This window comes from Poeciliopsis prolifica, unplaced genomic scaffold, assembly GCF_027474105.1.
Source record: "Poeciliopsis prolifica strain line A6 unplaced genomic scaffold, Auburn_PproV2 SCAFFOLD011, whole genome shotgun sequence".
NCBI classification, from domain to species: domain Eukaryota; kingdom Metazoa; phylum Chordata; class Actinopteri; order Cyprinodontiformes; family Poeciliidae; genus Poeciliopsis; species Poeciliopsis prolifica.
The window spans coordinates 6892611-6911642 of NW_026562386.1; the positions used below are offsets into that span (position 1 = coordinate 6892611).

General features: G+C 36.3%; 2 protein-coding genes across 7 annotated transcripts; both read left to right on the forward strand.

Annotated features, from left to right (window-relative positions):
• Nucleotides 1-3191: 3191 nt before the first annotated feature.
• LOC129364246 (uncharacterized) lies at nucleotides 3192-8259 on the forward strand. 2 transcript variants are annotated; one of them, XM_055036788.1, is made up of 9 exons: nucleotides 3192-3531; nucleotides 3601-3694; nucleotides 3789-3934; nucleotides 4021-4160; nucleotides 4300-4465; nucleotides 5050-5143; nucleotides 5249-5318; nucleotides 6672-6745; nucleotides 6826-8259. In XM_055036788.1, the coding sequence occupies exons 1-9, from the start codon at nucleotides 3471-3473 to the stop codon at nucleotides 7730-7732; spliced, it is 1752 nt and encodes a 583-aa protein (XP_054892763.1). In that variant the 5' UTR covers nucleotides 3192-3470; the 3' UTR covers nucleotides 7733-8259. The 2 variants fall into 2 exon arrangements, with proteins under 2 accessions (XP_054892763.1, XP_054892764.1); XM_055036789.1 differs by having other exon boundaries at nucleotides 3195-3531; nucleotides 4303-4465.
• A 2279-nt stretch (nucleotides 8260-10538) lies between these two features.
• Nucleotides 10539-18684, forward strand: LOC129364248 (interferon regulatory factor 1-like). 5 transcript variants are annotated; one of them, XM_055036791.1, is made up of 7 exons: nucleotides 10539-10755; nucleotides 10925-11024; nucleotides 16198-16377; nucleotides 16469-16642; nucleotides 16736-16794; nucleotides 16984-17074; nucleotides 17904-18684. In XM_055036791.1, the coding sequence occupies exons 1-7, from the start codon at nucleotides 10603-10605 to the stop codon at nucleotides 18020-18022; spliced, it is 876 nt and encodes a 291-aa protein (XP_054892766.1). In that variant the 5' UTR covers nucleotides 10539-10602; the 3' UTR covers nucleotides 18023-18684. The 5 variants fall into 5 exon arrangements, with proteins under 5 accessions (XP_054892766.1, XP_054892769.1, XP_054892768.1 ...); XM_055036794.1 differs by having other exon boundaries at nucleotides 16742-16794; XM_055036793.1 differs by having other exon boundaries at nucleotides 16472-16642.
• The last annotated feature ends 348 nt before the right edge of the window (nucleotides 18685-19032 follow it).

Genomic DNA, 19032 nt, shown 5'->3' on the forward strand with positions numbered 1-19032 from the left:
GGAAAACTAACATGAAACATGTCTGTGGCAGCATCATGGCAGGTTCAGCAGGGCTGATGGAAACACAGAAGTACCTAAAAACAGAAATGTGGGGGGTACTTGTAAGGACAAATAATTCTTCAAATTCAGCACAAATATAGATATATGTAGCTGAATGGGTTTTAGCTCCTTAAAGCCTTTTAGCAAGAAGTTAATATATTTTTGCTGTAATTGTCATACTGAGTTGGCATCATTATGAGTGCTTCTTGTGCTTTTGACGTGTTGTGACAAGCAGTCGCTTGTTACGCCATTCTGTTGATTCTGCGCAACTTCCTGAATCTGAATCTTTTTAAAGAGGAACTTTGTTTTCAGAGCAAACGGGAACAATGACAGCAGATAATACATGTGGTTAGTTTAGTACGCAACATTTAAAGGTGAGGATTTTCTTGTTTGTTTGTTTATTAATGCACATGTACTTTTCGTGTGTTGCTCCAGTGACACATACAAAAACACTGTAAAACACCAGCAATTCTTGTCTGACTTTTGGTTTTACAGTCCCGCCTCAAAACTCCTGGCAACCCCTTCAAAATGTTTCTGGAGGCATCTCTGAATATTTAAACATGATAAAATAAAAAAGATTTTCTTTCGATAAAGCACAGGCTTTTCTTTTCTGAACATTTATAACTAATAGCATTTTTCTGTTTGAGTTGTTTGTTAAATGTGCATTACTTAATTAGAGTTACGCTCAGAAAATATTTATTTAATAGAATGCTCAGAACAAAATAAAAATATATGTATATATATTATGAATGATTTTGTTTGATAATACAAAACTTTATCTTCGCTACGTTTTGATGAAATTGTAATGGAGATATTTACTGCTCTATTTCAGATCATCTCTTTTGCAATTTAAGAATAAAAAAATAGGTTTCTTCACTATTTCACTGTGTCAGACATATACTTACTTATTTTGGTAGTGTCTATTGTCACATACCAATGACAGTTTCATCAGTTGGTTAGACAAGTGACAATTTAATTATATATCTTGATGAGACACAGGTACTTTGAGGAAGGGGGAATTTCGTCAGAAAATGATATTCATGTATTTCAGAAAAATCATAATAATAACCGTCCACATCAATATGTGGACAGTTAGATAAAAAACCATGCCAGTTGCCAAGTTTGAGGAAGCACTGTGACTAAGATTCTACTGTAGCACAACAAATATAACAAGCCAAACTAGTGTAGCACATCCTCAATCAAGACAAACAAGGCATTTAGTTATTGACACAGACATACTCACAGGTTTGAAAACTGTCAATGAATCGTAAAGATCAAGTTAAAAAACAAAAACACACATGCCATATTTTATGCAAATCCAAATTTCACCAACTGGATAATTGAGACAGACTTTAAATCATGCTTTTGTAATTTGAAGAATAGATTTCTGCATTGCTCGTCTTTCTGTTGTTTCTTAAAGGACTGTAGCTCCACTGCAGCTAAATCAGATTTAGACTCTAAAATGCTGTCAAAGAGGCGAGCTCGCCGATCTTAAATTCTCTTCACTGGCAACCTCTCCATTTTAGAGTAGATTAGTGACACTTTTACTATTCTTAATGGTTTTAGTTCGACATGTTTGCAAGAAGCCATCCAGGTACTCAAAGCCTCTGATGTTCAGGGGAAAAGTCTTTTGTTGGTACATGTGAGAGCGAGAACACGAGATGAAGCATCTTTCTCCTGTTTGCAGCCATCAGCTGTGGACAAGATGGCAGCCGAGAGATTGGCTGTTTAAAAAATAACAAACTAACAATGTTAAAGTTTATGTTTATGTATTAGCTCTTATAGTTTACCATAGTTTTTTATTTTATTCATTTAAACTTTTGTATCTACTTGTACTGTTTAAGTTATTAATAATGATTATTAATAAATTAATGATCAATACAATCATTCTTGAAAAATAAATATTTTCCTTTTGCATTTTATTTATGTTTCTGAATGTTCACTACATTCAGAAACATATAGTGTATCTTTAACTTTAACCCTTATAAGTGCTATTAATTTTCTCCTTTAAAGATGCTCATATATGCAATGTCTACTTGCAAATCTACATGATTGTATTTCTACAGTTTCTCATCTTTATTGGTTGATTATCTCACTTTTAAAATTCACAATTTTACAGCCAGTATAATTATTTGTTTTGCGTGATTTGATCCTTTTTGACATGGGCCTCTTCCGAGGGTTAATGTCCGTCCTACTTTTAACCTCTATGAAGCTCTTTGTGCTTCACCTGGCTGTATGAAAAAGGCTCTATAAATAATGTTTGTTTAGCTTGACATCTTGCATTTGCATTTGTCAGATTATTGATGAACGCATCCTCTTCTCACAGCCACAGATGTTCTTCTAATTTACATCTATGGAAATAGAAATTGAAAAAAAAAAATCCTATCTCCTTTTTTCTGACTTATCCAAGTCAAATGCCGTGAAACTTTAATGCAATTCCTGCAGTCAAAGGCAGCTGTGCACAGAAATGTGCACTTCATCTGATCACAAAGGTTTTCAATACAGAGTAAAGCCACAAACTTCGCACCTTCAGCATTGTGACTTTTTCTGTATGAAGTTGAGAAATTCAGTGAAACTTGAAAGGAAAAACAAGGATGAGCTGAAACGATCCGTTGATCTGTGTTACTTTCATCTTCCTGACAGGATGAACAGAGGTGACCAGGACTGCATCATCCTTTGAAAATAAAATATATATTTTTCAGGATTTATAACATTAAATGCATGTGACCTACTGACAAATATTTTTACAAATGTAGTAAAAAAAACAAAAAAAAAAAACATGTATATTCACAGCATAAAAAATGACATTTATACATCTTTTTGAAATTGTTATATCTTTCCATAGATATTCTTGTTCAAAATTTTAAGTACCACAGCTGCAAGACAAAAACTAAGTTGAATTATTTGCTAATACGTCGTTTCGTTTCTTTGCTAAGGTACAGGCTGTTTAGTCAAATAACACACTGGAAGTTACATTAAATCCATTTGACAGCAGTACAAATAACGACGTGTGTGTTTATTATTGTGTTTATTATTGTGTTTATTATTGTCTTCCTACAGGTTCTCTCTCTCTCTTTTTTTCACCAGTTCCTGCGCTCAGATGAACTAGATATTTTCTTATTTCGTTGTAAAACTAAAATAAAAACCGACTCTTACTTCAGCAAGTGCCCGCCGTCAGAGGAAATGGGAGTGGTGGGACGAACTTCCCTAGAATTCGTGGCGCAACACGAACAGGAAGAGTTTTTCCACCAGCAGCACAAAACCTCCCCGACCGTCTCTGTTCATTCCGCCCTGCTGGCGGCTGCCTGGGGTTTTTATTTTCGACTAAAGAACATCACGGGACGGCTTTGTTTCGACTACGGAATCGACTGGAAAGAGTCGAAAGAGTTTTCCTGAATTTAAAGGCTTTTGAGTTTTACTTTTGGAAAACCATGGCTTCTTTCCAGCTGCTGGTTTTCTTGGGATGCTTTGCGACTGCGCAAGCTGCCATCGGTATGTATGTTCAGCGGCTTGTTGACAATATAATTGTGAAAATAATTTTAATCGAACAACTTTTTGCAGATCTCGAGTGTTTCAACGACTATGAAAAAATATTTTGCCAACTGGGGGTGGAACAGTGTTCACAATATACCTTGAGGGTGGATGATGACTTTGAGTGAGTTTTTTTGTTTGTTTGTTTGTTTAAGAGTTACAGATTAATTTTATACAGACATTGTTTATATTGTTGTTTATAATTTTGGACTCTACAGAAAATTCAATCCCTCTTTGGAGAAGTGTAACGGCCAGCAGTGCTGCTTCTCTACGACCTTTGAACCTGTCTCCAAAGATTATTCTGTAAAAGTTTTCCAAGGAAAGGAAACAGTCCGTTCAACAACTTTCGACGTCCTGAAGACCTGTATGTAGAGATTCTCAAACGCTGCCACATGTAGACTGGAAGTAATTTAGAAACACTGAAGTTTGTTTCTCTTTCCTTTGACACAGTAAAGCCTAAAACTCCAACGATTGTGACTGTGAATAAAAGTGGAATGATCTATACAGTCAACTGGATGACACACATGAGTGACATACTTGGTAAACTGACCGCTGAAGTGACCGTCTTCAAAAATGGAACCCCATGGAAGGTAAGACCAAATTTCCAAGCAGTACTAATCACCAGGTCCACTTGGCTTGGTTTTTAATTGTAACGTTTGGGTTGTTCTATGTTGGTAAAACAACACCAACCACACAATACTTTGTCTTGAAACACTTTCCTTGTCATAGCAGGAGTTTAAGGAGATCACTCCAGCTACAGTCGATGGACAAGAGAGTTTCCAAATAAATGGTCAAGATTTGGAGCCAGAAACAGTTTACACGGTCAGCGTGAGGAGCTACACGGACTACAGTCAAAAATTCAGCGACCGAAGCAATGAGTACGAAATTAAAACCCGTAAGTTTTGTCATGTTGTGATCAAATCTTAACTCTTTATTCAGTGAAATTTGTTCATAGTTGACATTTGTGAACAGCCAATTAAGCATCCTCATTTGACTATGAAGGGGAATATTTAAGAGCAAGAAGATTAAGTGATCAAAAGTGGAAAGTGACCAGACAGGCGCTTACAAAACTGTCAAACTTTATCATCAAATTGTCAAATAATTACCTAAAAAAATGTCAAATAAATCAATTTGTTACATTTGAACTTGCTTGCTACTATGCACATTTAAAAATATCTTATATATCCTGAGACTCAAATATCACTGATTTAAGCCAAATGTGTGTGTTTTTTTTTCTAGTGCAGGTTAATTAATCTGACCCAGAATATTTCTGAAGTATCCTGATGAGGTGTCCCTGCATGCAATGTGTTTACAGATTCGATATGCCTTACCCCTGCGATAGAACATGAATTTATTATGATCAGATTTGTGCTCACTTAATGACCCCGTAAACACAGAAGTAATCTTTAGGCTTATATGTCAATGCTGGTGAACAAACTGGGTTTCTCTCTAACCGACGTCTGACTTGCCACTTCTCAGCTAGCGCACCAAACTCGCTGGTCCTGTGGATCATCATTCCCCCTAGCATTTTTGGAATCATCTTGATAGTCTCTATTTACATCTGCTTTGTAAGGTAAGCCATGCTGTTTGCAAAGTATTTGCATTGTGTGCATTACAGGCTTCTGTTAGCTCAGTTTTCTAACCTTTCTGTGTTTATGTATCCATTTCCATTTTGTAGGATCAAGAAGAAGTGGTGGGACAGTTTCTCAGAACCGAAAAAACTTTCTGTATCAGTCGGAACTCCACAGGTGAGACCCCATTTTGGACCGTTTTTTATTTTCAGCTAATTAGACAAAAATCATTTGAAGTTCAAACTTATCTCAGCAAGGAAAGCACATTAAACAATGTTACATGTGAAAAACAGAGCAACTTTTGCTTTGTGCATACGTTTTCTAGCCACAGACTAATTTCCAAACCCAGTTCTTGGTTGGACCTTTATTAAAAGACAACAAAATTTAAAATATAATTTCCTGTCAAACAAACACACACCTATGCTGAATTTCTGTATAAACAAGAAAACATGTAAATGTATATTAGAGAAAGCTAATTCTCCACAACAAAGTAGGTTAGTATACATCAGTATTCACACATTTGTTTTCGTTTTAGACATTGTTTCAGCTGAGAACTTATAACTAAAAATGATCTTTTTCCACTTTTATTGCTGGAGGGAAACTGTGCCAAATATGAGAACTAGAACATTGACCAAATGATGTCTTGTGTTTTGCAGGTTTGCAAACTGCAAAGTTTTTTAAAAATATTATACTCACTAGCTCTGCAACAAGAGCATTGATACATTTAAAAGTCATTTTTTTAAAAACAAAAATGAATAACATTGTCAATGCTTAAAAGACTGTATTTCGTCAGTATTTTACAGTGGTGCCACTTCATTGGTTTTTGGTCTAAAACTTTAAGTACTTATTGGAACAACAGGATCGCAGGTTTTAAAGCAGATTGAATAGTCAGTCAGTGTATGACTGACATAAAAAAAACGTCTGAATGATAGAAAAAGTATGATCTTTCCTCACAGGTGTGTTTCTTTGTGTTGTGACCAATGTTTGACTGGTTTGAGACGTCCATGATGCTACAAACCACATTGTCATAAAACAAGAACTTAAATGACAAATAAATAACATGATTAGGGATGTACTAATTATGTTAGTGATCAGATTGTTGTTTTCTGAATGATCAATCTTTAAAAAGTCTGAACTGCTGATTCAGACTATGGCTAGTAGCACACGATTTGTTTTTATAGACGAAACCATATGGTGTTATAGCTGATAATAAACAAAATCGAGGCTTCAAGAAAACAAACAAACAAAAAAACATTGCTAGTGTAGTCTCAAAAGTCACTAAATATAGCGACTCCCAGCAGAGCAAAAAGGGACAGTGGCTGATTTTCAGACCTTTGCAGAGGTAGTTTAAATAACTGGATAAGGTCAGTTTTGGTCGATCACCCAAAATTAAGGAAACTGGGTCTGATTGATTGGTGCACCCCTATGCATTGCATAATCACCCTCGTAAGAACAACAATTATTTCTGCTGCTGCTAAACAAATGCTGCAGTACATTGTTTTCTGATTTTATAAATCTTTATTGTTTCAGTTTTTCAAACCTCATGATGAAACCACCTCTCCTGTCCGGGTTCAGAGCTTCCCTTCAAAGGACGACGACCAAATGTAAGTACTGCAAATTTGCTGATATTTTGGTCTATGTGGGATTACATCGGCAGTTTGCAAAACTCTTTCTCTATGTTCAGGTCGCCAATTAAACAGAGAGAAGATGGCAGTATGAATGGCAACAGCAGTGGAGGCTCTTCAGATCTTTGTTATGGTCAGACGGAAACTCTTGACCCAAACAGCGAAGACTTTGCCAAAATTATAAATAAATCCTTATTGGAATGCCTATCAAAACACTTTATTTTCACTGATCTACATATTCGTGGTCAAGGTCATGAGGCGTCTCTTTGCCCATCATATAAGTCGGGTAAGGCTGGCATATTCAATCGTACCTATTTTCCGCCTCTTCCCAAGACTCTGAATCTGACTAAGGAGAACTGTTCTGGAGTAAAATTCCCAGACAACTCAATAAATTCCTGCAAAAGCAACACTGTGGGCTGTCCTGACCAACAGATACCTGCTGGTCTGCTTTCGGCACAGAAAGGTATTTCATCTGACGTGCGGGTAGACATGTCATACCAGAAAAACAAAGCAAATGCCAACCAATCCCCTCTTTCAGAAAACAGCAGCTTATCCTCCACTTTCAGTGGCACCACTACAACCACCTCTTCTGGGTTTCACTCCAGTAATGGATCCATCTTGAAGAGATTTAATGAAGAGAACCCCGACGTCTTAAAAATGCTGTCTCCAAGCAGTCTGCCTTCTGGGACATGCCACTGTCCTGTGGTTGTAGACGACTACAAGCCATTTCGAAGCAAAGTGGAGCATCCAGGTGTTCTGCCTTCAGAAAACCAAAGCATTGATCATCAGCGTTTGAATGTGATTGAAGGCGAGAGATTCCTCCAGGTGCCTAAAATGTGCTTTACTCCAGATTTGAGAAAATGGAATGGTCCATGTCCTTCGGTGCCGCAGATACCACACTTACCCTTACTGTCTTCTGACATGGCTGCCCCAGTAGTTGTAGTTGATGGCTATAAATGTGTGTAGTTCACCAGCCCTGGCTTAAGACTTTGTATGGCAAGATGTGGAAGCTTCAGGAAACCTTCCCGACTTTCAGAACTAGTTTGTAGCAGTGCCAGCTGTTGGGTTTGTTTCATGTCATTTGCAGAGCTGGTGACAATGGTCAAGTTGTTTTCAAGCAGAGCTGTTTATTTTCTTCTTTTTTAACCTTTCGATTAAACAGTATCATCAGGGTTTCATTGTATTTTACATGACTGAGAAGAAAATAAGTGAATAAAAAAGTACATAAATGAGTTGTATATGTTTGTACATTTATCTACGTATTATTTAATGTGATGGAGACTTTATTTGTGCTGTGTGGAATTGTTTTCCACAATGTAAAATATGTAAATATCAAGTTTATATATGTTCCAAACTATGAGCCAGCGCCGTCTGTTTGGAACCAAAATCTCTTTCTTGCAAATGCTTGAAGAAAGCAGAGTAAAGTGAGATGTTTCTGTCAAATTTAATGTGTTCTGTTTGTTCCTTAAATAAACTTTATAATGTGAGTAAAACTGGGTAAAGACTCGTCTATCCATATTGCGCCGTTTAAAGGAAAACAGGAGTGTAATTGAAACATTCAGTTGAAACAGAGCCTGTTCTGTTCAGGGTTAAGAAATTACTTCCTTATTGCAGTTCTCCGGAGCTGGTGACTCATTTCCACAGAAGTATGCGTCACGACTGCTGAGCATGTTTTACTTTTGACAACAACTGGAAAAGAAAAGATGCTCAATGATAAGAATAAAGAGGCACTGGGCAACAGTGCAACCGAAATAACACTAAACAAGTAAGGATTTGATTGTACAGTAAATCTAACAGTAAAAATGCTTTTTAAAAGCACAATAATAAATCCTTATTTGTATGGCAGTTTGCCAACAGTCGTGTTATCAAAGTATTTGTAAAAATACAACTGACCAGAAACAGATTTTTTTTTTTACAAATATTAGCAAAAATATATACTTTACTTTGTTTTATTTAAAAAATGGCAATGTTAGTTTTGTTTTATAACAGTCAACACCTAAAAATGTCTCAGTAAAAGCTCTCCACAGCTTTTACTATAGCAACCATAACAAACTATTTCTTCCTCATTCTTCTCATCCTCTAGTAGCACCAGCATTTTGCCATTGTACTGTCAAAACACATAAAAAAATAAAAACAAGCTAAAATTAAATAAAGCTTAAAATCAAGTCCAAAATTGCAGCCAGTGGGAGTATTGGATTAATGTGCTGTCCTTGGTGTGGATTTGAATCAAAGCTTGAGTATTTGAAGCTGGCTGCATATTTTGTTGGTATGTATCCACACACATATAATTGCTATAATCTAGACAAGACGTAACAAATTTATATTATAGTTTTAAACACATTTTAAACCGTGTTTATGTTGCATAGGTTACAACATGTAGGCTATGGTTGAAACTAAGGTCAATGTCAAAAGCGTCTCAAGTTTCTGATCTCCAAATATAACAATGTTGGTCTTTTGCATCTAATGTCAAACAATAAGAATCTCAGTTTCTGTCTTTAACTGTGAAAGTGCTGACACAGTTCTGAGAACATATGGAGACAGAGATTAACACAGTTTTATATGTCACAATGTCAGTTTATTACATTTGCCAGAAAAAATATTTTCAATGTAAAAGAGCTACGGGTCAATTGCCCTGCCCTTATGACATAGAAAACACTATGAAGCGCAACAAAATAAAGTCATTTGAGAATGATTTCAAGTGATTCAATACAGTGCCAGAAAGCTCAAACTGGTTTCATAACTTGCTCTGTCAGATAACTGGGGCAACCGTGCAGAAAACGTTTACAGAATATTGATTCATCTTTAATAGAAGCACTTTTACATTCTGTGAAGCCAAATTAAAACTCTTAATGGAGATTGTTTGTATTTAATTTGCTGTGCACGACCTTTTATTTCCACCTATTCTGAAAGGAAAGGTTTAAGGCTGGCATGTTTTCTCATTGTTTTATTAATTTCTTTTCAGAAGCGTCCTGACAGGTGAGGTTTCTGGCGAATGAGAAAACTTCACCTGTAATGAGAAGCTTAAAACCTTTACCAAATCAATATATGCAAAACTTAAAACTCCAATGAAAAAAATATAAAAATGAAACTTTGGTCATTCAAGTAGGAAAAGTATGTGAAAAATAGAATTTGAAGAACTGTCATAATAACATAAAGGGTAAAAAGGTTTTGTATTTTGTTCTACACTGATAAATCTTTAATACTACATAATATTTAGTCTCATTTGTCTTTTGGAACATCGTTCAGCAATCTCCTCTTGAATGCCGTGAACAGTATGAACAGTGTGGATACACTTCTTGCGTTTCTAACGTTGCAGGCTCATGTGACACGCCTGCCTTGAATCGTGTTTGTTCTGCTTCCATCTGATGTTCTTTATGTGCACACACTGTTGTACTTCAGGTGTGGTAAAATCCCTCACCTCTGGCTTTCACACCTGAAAACCTGATGCACTCATGACGAAAAAAAATTTGTGAAAAATCAGATTCCAACTAATTTCAAAAGTGGCAGCAGGACTCCATCAGTGCCATCTTATTCTTGACATTTCGAAATGTCAAGTCAATCATGGCCTATTTAAATACATTAACACAATCCTAAACCCATCCAACCACTCCAAAGTAGCCTACTTCAAAGGAAAACCAGTGTACTTTGGTATGAGAGGAGGAGCCCATTTTCAAGGAAACTTAACTGGAGGAGGAGCTGAATCAAGTTTACATGTGCGAGGAGCTGAATGAAAGTTACCTGTGATTGGAAGAATCTGACAGAGTAGGACGGTTGTTCCAGTGGAACTTGATTTGATCACACCACATCATTTTTTTTATTTTACTACTTGGACCCTCATGTCTCTTGCGACACCTATTCCCAAACCTCCTCTCCGCACACTTGAGGCGCTGACCTGCAGTATGCAGCAACCGGCAAGGCAGAGACTGAGACCTTGGCTGGAGGAACAGATTCACTCTGGGAAGTATCCAGGTGTCAGCTGGCTGGACCAGGTACGTTCCTCTACCTCACTCTAACACTCCTTCCTTGCACCTGCACAGACATGTACATGCACACCTGGGTTCATGTTGCTTCCTGTGATAGAAATCACGTTTTTTTTTTAACCAAAACGTAAAGTTAAGTAACGCGACGACTAAAATGTGACTTCATCTCGTCCGACAGTCAGCTTGCATCTTCCAGATTCCATGGAAACACGCAGCTCGCCACGGTTGGAGCATTGACCGGGATGCTACGCTCTTCAGGAGTTGGGCTATGCACACAGGTAAGACCCACAAACTCACAGAGTTGCTTTTACTCTACCTCCCGGGTCTTCCTGTTCATGTCGATGAACCACAGCTACTCCATCTGCCTCCTCTTCTCACGGCTCATTCAAGATCACATTTAGCATCACAGTGAGTGGAAGGTCAAGATAGATCATGTAACCCATTACAACAAGTTGGGTTACTGTTCTTGAAGTTGCATGAACTATAATTTCACAATCTAATATTGTTAGTGAAGAAAACAACAATACTTGGAATTCCTAATGTTTTTAAATATTATGCTGAATTATTGCACAGGACGATAAATGAATGTTTTTGATTCAGGCTCAGAGTTTTTGAGTGTATTAAATGATTCTGAATCGATGTATTTTCTTCTAAATTTGAACCGAAGCACAAAATATTATCTGGACTTTGTTTTTATTGTGCAACTGATCATACAATGTGCGTTTCACTGCTTCATTTGGAGCAGCACAACAGTACGATCCAACAAAAAAATATTAAGTTTTCTATCTGTAAATGGACTCAAACAATTGAACAGATTGAATGTGGAATTAAAACAATATCCAAACATCAACCAGTTCAAAAGTAAATACAAAACTATAACACTCACAATGTACAGGGACGAAGCGGATGACATAACTATGTTGCTCGCTACTGAGTTTTCTTTCTTTATTTTTGTTTTGTGTCACATTGATGTTGCTAATAGTTTCATTGTTATTCGTTTTTTCATTATTAGTGATGGACGAAGTAATAATAATTTTTATTTATCTCATTTATTTTTGTGTAATGAAAATCAGATGTTAAACTTCTTGTCTGCTTAGTATTTAATTTTATATCAAAATTGGATTAATATTATTTATTTGTTATTATTTTTTATTTTTTATTATTATTATTATCAGAAATAATAGCTGCAGTAGTAATATGAGTCTGTAAATTTGCTTTTTCATGTTATGAGATTTAGTTTGTGATCACTTTGTTTTTACATATTTTTTTATGTAATATTATTTGTTGGTCTCTTAGGACTGAAATACAACATGCATGTAGATGCCAAACATTTATGATAATTACTGAGTGAGTAGATTTAGTTAAATTGAGGCAAGGAATAGAAATTATTAGGCTTTTACTCCTTCCTGCTTCATTGGGTAAGTACGATGAGTTTATTATATAGTTCTTGGTTATATATGCATGTGTTTCCTTTCTCTTGTCCTAGACATTACTTAAGAGTTTTTTTGTTAGTTTTTTTTTTTTTTTGCTTGTTTGCTTTTTACGTCTGATTTTATTTAATAAATAGAAAAACAAACAGCATTCAAAGAAAAGAATCACAAAAAGTTTGTAACTGTTAAAATTACAGTATATTGGTGTATAAAAACACGCAGTTAGGTTTCCATCGGGGAAAAAAATAGAAGCTAAAATAGAAGTTGAGAATAACTGTAGTCTATGTAAGTGTGTAGCTCTGTGAAGGCCCAGGTACATAATCTTTTGTATCAACATTTCAAATTTTTATCGTCCTGGAGATTGATGCAGATCGTTCATTTTTTCATATCCAGATGTCTCCAAATGGTTGGGCTTCAAAAGAAAGTCACTTTGTTAAAAAGAAGTTTAAAAAATAGCTGAAAAGTAATTGTAAAAATTGCAAAAGAGAAAAAAATTAAAAGGTGTTAGGATTAGGGTGCATTCGGGATTATCTTTCCCTGTTGACCGTTTATCTCTCTTTGAGTTGATTTCCACTGAAGAGTCGCTGTATCGCTCAGTTTGTCTTGATGAACCACATTCCAATCATAAATCCCTTTTCCAGATAACTGATGAGAGCAGATAAGAGAAAATAAACAACAAAAGCAAATAATTATGGCCACCTATCTTTGAAAACAACTAGTCTAATGTTTAGATCTTGGTGCAATCCATCCAAGACCCCTTTGAGAGTTCAGAGCCAACGTGAGCACACACCCAAGAAAAATACTTTCAGCTTACAGAACTATTGTTTGATGCAAAAAGCAAAGTAAATAAAAAAGAGAACAAATCTGAATGTTTCTGGGCTACTGTCATGTTACTGTCATGGGAAAACAATCTGATTTTTTTCCTTGCAATCTATAAAATGTCTTGCTCTGTCAGCGAGGTTGATTCTCACTCTGCCTTTAAGATAACACATACACATGCACAGACGTGTAAATCTAAGTACATTTTCTTTCTTTTTGTCTTGGGAAAATCGTTTTTTTTTTTTTTTTTTTTGGCCCTGTATCACGTCACATCATGGGAAAGCTGCAGTTCACTTGCAGTGAGGGAGAAAGGTGATCATATTGCTGTCAAAGTACATCTCTAATGGTTTTCATGAGAATGTAGACTGAAGACATGAACAACAATTTCCAAACTCAAATTTGTAGAGATGCAATGTAAGAAGTATCTCAATTATTTACCTGAGTCTGATGATCACAGTGGTTATCTTCCTAAACCTTGTGATTAAGATCTAAGGTGAGACTCAGAGTCAAATAATACAACGGTGCTAAATTTGAGAAAGGACTCGTCTCACTTTGCACTCACTTTACAAGATAGATGGTCTGCCAGCTGATGACATTTGATATTTTCAGGGAAGTTCATGCGAAAGTGTTCCGGCTCCATTTAAAAGGAGAAATACCTGCCTTTTTTAAACAAAGGTGCAGCCTAGTTTCTGACACATATAAGTACCACAGTGGATATCCATATTTTCCTAAATATGGTTGAGGTATTTTCAGACTGGGCAATTCATTCACCGTTGTTCATTTGTGGAGGTATGCTCAAAGCATATTCAACTGGCAGGTGATTGGAAGTTTTTCCTGATCGAGCTGAAACAAACCTTCCCTTCAAGGAAACAAACGATTACTAAAAATTTCCAAGGAAGGCCAACGTCGCTGAAATGTTCTGTTACGTTCATCCACTAATGAATGCTTTTTATGTGCCGCACATTCAGTTTCACACTAGGTAGTTTTACTCGTCTTTTTCTTTTTGTGAGTAAGAACCATTGGTCAGGATGACGTTTGTTTAATGTATATTTCCTTGTGAAATTGTGCTTCCTTAAAAATATTTAAATTATCCACCATGTTAGCCTTACACAGTTAACATGGTGGATCATTTACAAATCACAAACTGCTGTAAAACAAGAAAAAAGAAAAAAAAATGAACATGCTTAAAATGTTGAATTAACAAAATTACTAGAACAAAATTAAAAAATAAACATATCCAATTAAATAAACCAAAAGTTGCAGAGCTTTTTTAAAAAAAAAAAAACTTTCCGATATAAAAATAAATTCAGCTGCTCTAAAAAATGCCTCAGACATACGTTTTTTTTTTTTTTTTAAATACATTTTCAAATTACTATAAACAACACTACTGGACCCTTTGAGCTGGAAATGGAAGAGCCAGGTATTAAAAATAAAATCAAAACTAAGACTAACTGGCTGACAGCCTGGAGAACTCAAAGCAAAGTGAGCTCTTTTATTTGTACCAGATAATATCAGGACCTGCAGTTTGCACAGTCTTCAGTTGATCTACAACCGATTTGATAAAATATGTAAATCTATTACAGTAATCTAGGAGAGTCTAATCATGTCTGCATTTCACACCTATTGTCTCAGTTCAGAAATGTTTCTTAAACAATACAAGAGATTTTATATCAGCTTCTCAAGCAACGTTGAACTGTTCAAAACTAACATTCAGATTTCTGATGCTCAGTTGTATAGAAGAGGTCATACAACTGAAATGTATGTTTATTAAATGCTAATAAATGCTTTTAAAGTGTAACCAGGGACAATATCATGATGTTTGTTCTGTCTGGGTTCATCAAGAGAAATTTGGCGAGGCGGTCAATTAAACGAGACAGTTAATCAAGCTTTATAAAGTACACCCGGTTCTTCGTCTGAGGTCGTAAAGAAACAGTGACTAGAACACACCCTCAAGGAGCCGACAATAGAGAGCCGCCACTTCAGTTTCAACCTGATTTACAAACACACAAAATGTGCAAACACAGCAGTTTTAACTCTCAGTCAGTAATCTTTCAGTCCATTACTACTATACTCAAAAATACCAGAGATAGAGGAGAGGACGAAACTTTTCATTTACGACAAAACAAAATGATGAACTCTCATTTCTCTGATAACTGGAGACAGTGAAATGAGATCTCTGAAAACAACATGGAGCCGTGTCAATGGTTATTCGTTCATGTTTAAATCTTCTAATCTGAAGGTCCACAAAGCTGCGCTAACTATTTTCATTGCAGATGGGTTTTTATTTCTAACTGCCAACGGCGTGTCAAACACATCAAAGCCTGAGGAGCGGTGGTTACGCAGTGGTTGCACTTAGTCCATAAATCATTCATGAACCTGCCAGATTCTTGATTGGGACGTATTTCATTCAAGGAAGGAAAATGTTTCTGATAAGAAGTGAGGCAAACATCTCCTGAAACATATTTAAAAAAATTTTAAAAGAATGTTTAGATTCAAAATTAATATATTTGTCTGTTTTTATTTATTTTTTATCAATGTAGCAGTATTTCAACAATCTAACCTTTTCTTCTCATTTGCAACCAGATTTTTTCAGATCTCTGTCTTGTTGTGTTTAAACATTGATCTTTGGTGATAAATGATAATGTTGATCAAATGAAAGCTAACTTTAAAGCTAAGCCTGACAGGAAAATGAATAACTGAGTTGCTGCAAAGCCATGCATTACGTTTTCATGTCATTTCATAAGGTGTTATGAAGAATAGCTACACGGAAAGACAAACGTTAATAGAGGTTTGAGGGTGTGCTGCAAACCTCTTCCTGTACCGATAATTGCTTCCTCATAATTGTTATACAGCCATGGTATGTGACAGAAACTGATCGCTATGGAGCTAAGTTGTTGTTTACCCACTCCATGGCTAGCATGAGTAGCAGAAATCCCTTTAGGTCAGTTTCTACAAGATTATGCTGACCTCACTTTTTAGGCTTCCTGTGAAGCGAGCCAGCCAGATGCAAAAGAACACACCTTAATACTCATGAACAGACAAAAATGTAATTTTCTTGAGTTGTTTATTTATGAGATAAGGTATTCACATTGGTTGTGACAATAATTTGAGAGATGAATCAGTGTTTTTGCAGAAAAGTAGCCATCTATGAGTGCTAAAAGCTCCCCTCACCGATGTTCACCTCCATTTTCATTTGTTTCAGGAAAGTACCGTCCAGGCAGAGACAACCCAGATCCCAAGACATGGAAAGCAAATTTCCGGTGTGCCTTGAATTCCCTACCGGACATCTGTGAACTGCGGGAGCACAGCAGGAAGCGAGGCAGCAACGCCTACAGGGTCTACAGGATGCTGCCCAGCTCTCAGACACGCAGACGAAGGAGAAGTAAGCAACTTAAATTGCTGCACCCTTTTCATTTCTCAAAGGTTATTCTTACGCACCTCTCAATTCAATCCCGCTCTCCTCTTCACATCAGCAGGACTGTTCCACAGACCGCAGGAGAGGCCGAGAGATTTGGAGAACTCCAGAAGTGACGACACATACAGCTCACCGCAAACCTGGCAGCCTACAACAGCACTACCTGTTACAGACCCACCACATAAGGTGGAGACCTGCGTACCACACAGCTTTAACAGCCCTGAAGTACAAGGTAAGTTATATCTCTGTTTGGAGTGCCTCGTCTTTCCCAGATTGAAGGATGCAAAGTCTCTCCAGCTCAAGAAGATTCATAAATATTGTTCAGTTTCAGGAATGTGGGAATCCAAACCTGTGGATCAGGAACCCAGTGAGGCTGTCAGTAAGGTAAGTACTAATTCTTCTGACAGAAGTGAAGCTAAAAAATGAGGAAGTAGCGACAGTTGCCTGAAAAAAACTATAAATCCACTATAAATCCAGGATCTATTTGAGAGATTTCAATCTCATCATTATATATTTTTCCCCCAAATGTTGTTTGTGTCTTTTTTATCTGAGTGAGTGTTTTGTCTCTTGTAGCTAATGGACCATTTGGGCAGCCCTGACGTCTGGAACCAGACGTGGGAGCAGAGAGGATGGAGGACACACACTCAGTGGGAACAACCGCAATGTACGACACTTGAATAAAATTTGATTATTATACAAAGTGTCATCGATTCGTAAATTTGACATTATGCTATATGCTGTTAATTAATGATTAATGATTAATTAATGATAACTCTACAAATTAATTGACCTGGTTACTTAAAAATGTATAATTTTGTTTCATAATTCCAAACAGCAAGTACATTGTGAGTTATAATCACTTTTAGAGCTACTGAAACAAACACCCAAAAACATTCACACCTTTAATTACCGTCTTTTTTAAGAATCACAAATTAGTTGCTAGCAAATTTGCACTTTTACTGTGAAAAATTCAGGTTTTTCAGACCTGAGAAAACCAGCAATGGTTCAGGAACAGTCAAAAAGAATACAAATCTCTATTTAAGATATTTCTGATCAACTTGAATCCAATATTTTATTATCTTTTTTCTAAACTATAAAATAATTATTTGAAGGAAAGATGCCAATGCTCTGATACTGCCGTGCTGCAGGGCAGCGTTTTGCATTTTGCCAATCTTGCAGAATACTAATTTGTTCTTAAACAGTTTTGTCTTTGGAACAGAACAACAGTTTTGGTACATAAGAGACAACTAAAATTGAAAGAAATATACATTCACAAACATAAAATTATATCTTATGTACAAAATATGATTGCATTGTTTAAAGGCAATTTTGCATTCTGCTTTCATTTTGCTTTCATTTTGAGGAGAAGTCAAGCTCGTCTTTCATCAAGCTTGATGTCCTTATTATGTGCGACCATATAGACTTTAAGTGACTCAAATTACCCTCAGGTTGTCCATGCTGACACTCTGATTTTAATGTTGTGAACTCCTCAGGTGCTGGTGAGGAGAACCCGTATCCTCTCCAGACGGAGGACTACGGTGAGCTGTTTGGCCCAAACTACATCAAAGATCTCTCAGACTGGTCCACACATCAGCAAACGCTGATGCTGTAGCTGTTTGTCTCCTCTTTCTGTTCTGTATTTATCATATTTTTGTTGAAATGACTATTCCCTTCATATACTTCTGGCTGTTTCCTTGTTTCTGTTGAGCCGACTGCAGAATGAGTAAGCTGAATGGAATAAAGCTGGGGAGCAACAGACGTTATTGCTGTGTCAATCAGCCTGCGTGCTGGGAACGCTGGAATGAGAGGATCTGGTTCCAAGCCAAGCTTTAATGCTGCTATCATCATTTGTGTTCACTCTGGTTCAGTGACTCGGGCTCATTAAAAAGACTCCAACTGCACAGCAGAGCTTTCAGAGTAAACAGATCAGATTTCACCCAAGCGCAGGATTTGGTATTGATCTCCTGTCTATTTTTGACTGCCTCTGGATGTTTTTACTAATAACAATTAGGTCAGAGCAGAAAAATAAAACAAGAAACGTAATAATATGTGTGTTTGTGTTTTTAAGCTCAATTCATGATTTCCTCTCATTTCTTGTTACAAACAAAATTGAGTTCAGCCTCATTTTGTCATGCGTGGCATAAAAAAAGTGATTTTTTTTGTTATTGTTGCTGGTTTTTAAGAAGTAATTGTCTAATTTTGTTTTTTATTATGTCAATTCGACCACCAGTTTTATGCCCTTACTGTGAATTATGAATAAAAAATTAAACATGGTTTGTGCCCAATTTTCCTTCACTCACATTTATTCTGTGTGGATTTACATTGTTATACCATATATCAAGTGCTAAAATGCCTTTTCCCAATTCCTTTAACAGAGTTCTGATTTTAAGTGAGATGGTCTTTATAACATGGAGCAGCATTATAATCTACTGTCAATCTTTTATGTTGTAGCTTCAAATGCTCTTTGCTTCTGGTGAGTTTAAGTTTGGCGATTCATTTTTGATTTCCCCGTTAGTAAATGAAAGTTACCCTACAGTTATCCGGTAAGAAAAGGTGTCAAATCAGACATGACCTGACAGAACCATGATTACACTGACTTCTTTCCTCAGCAGTTATGTCACT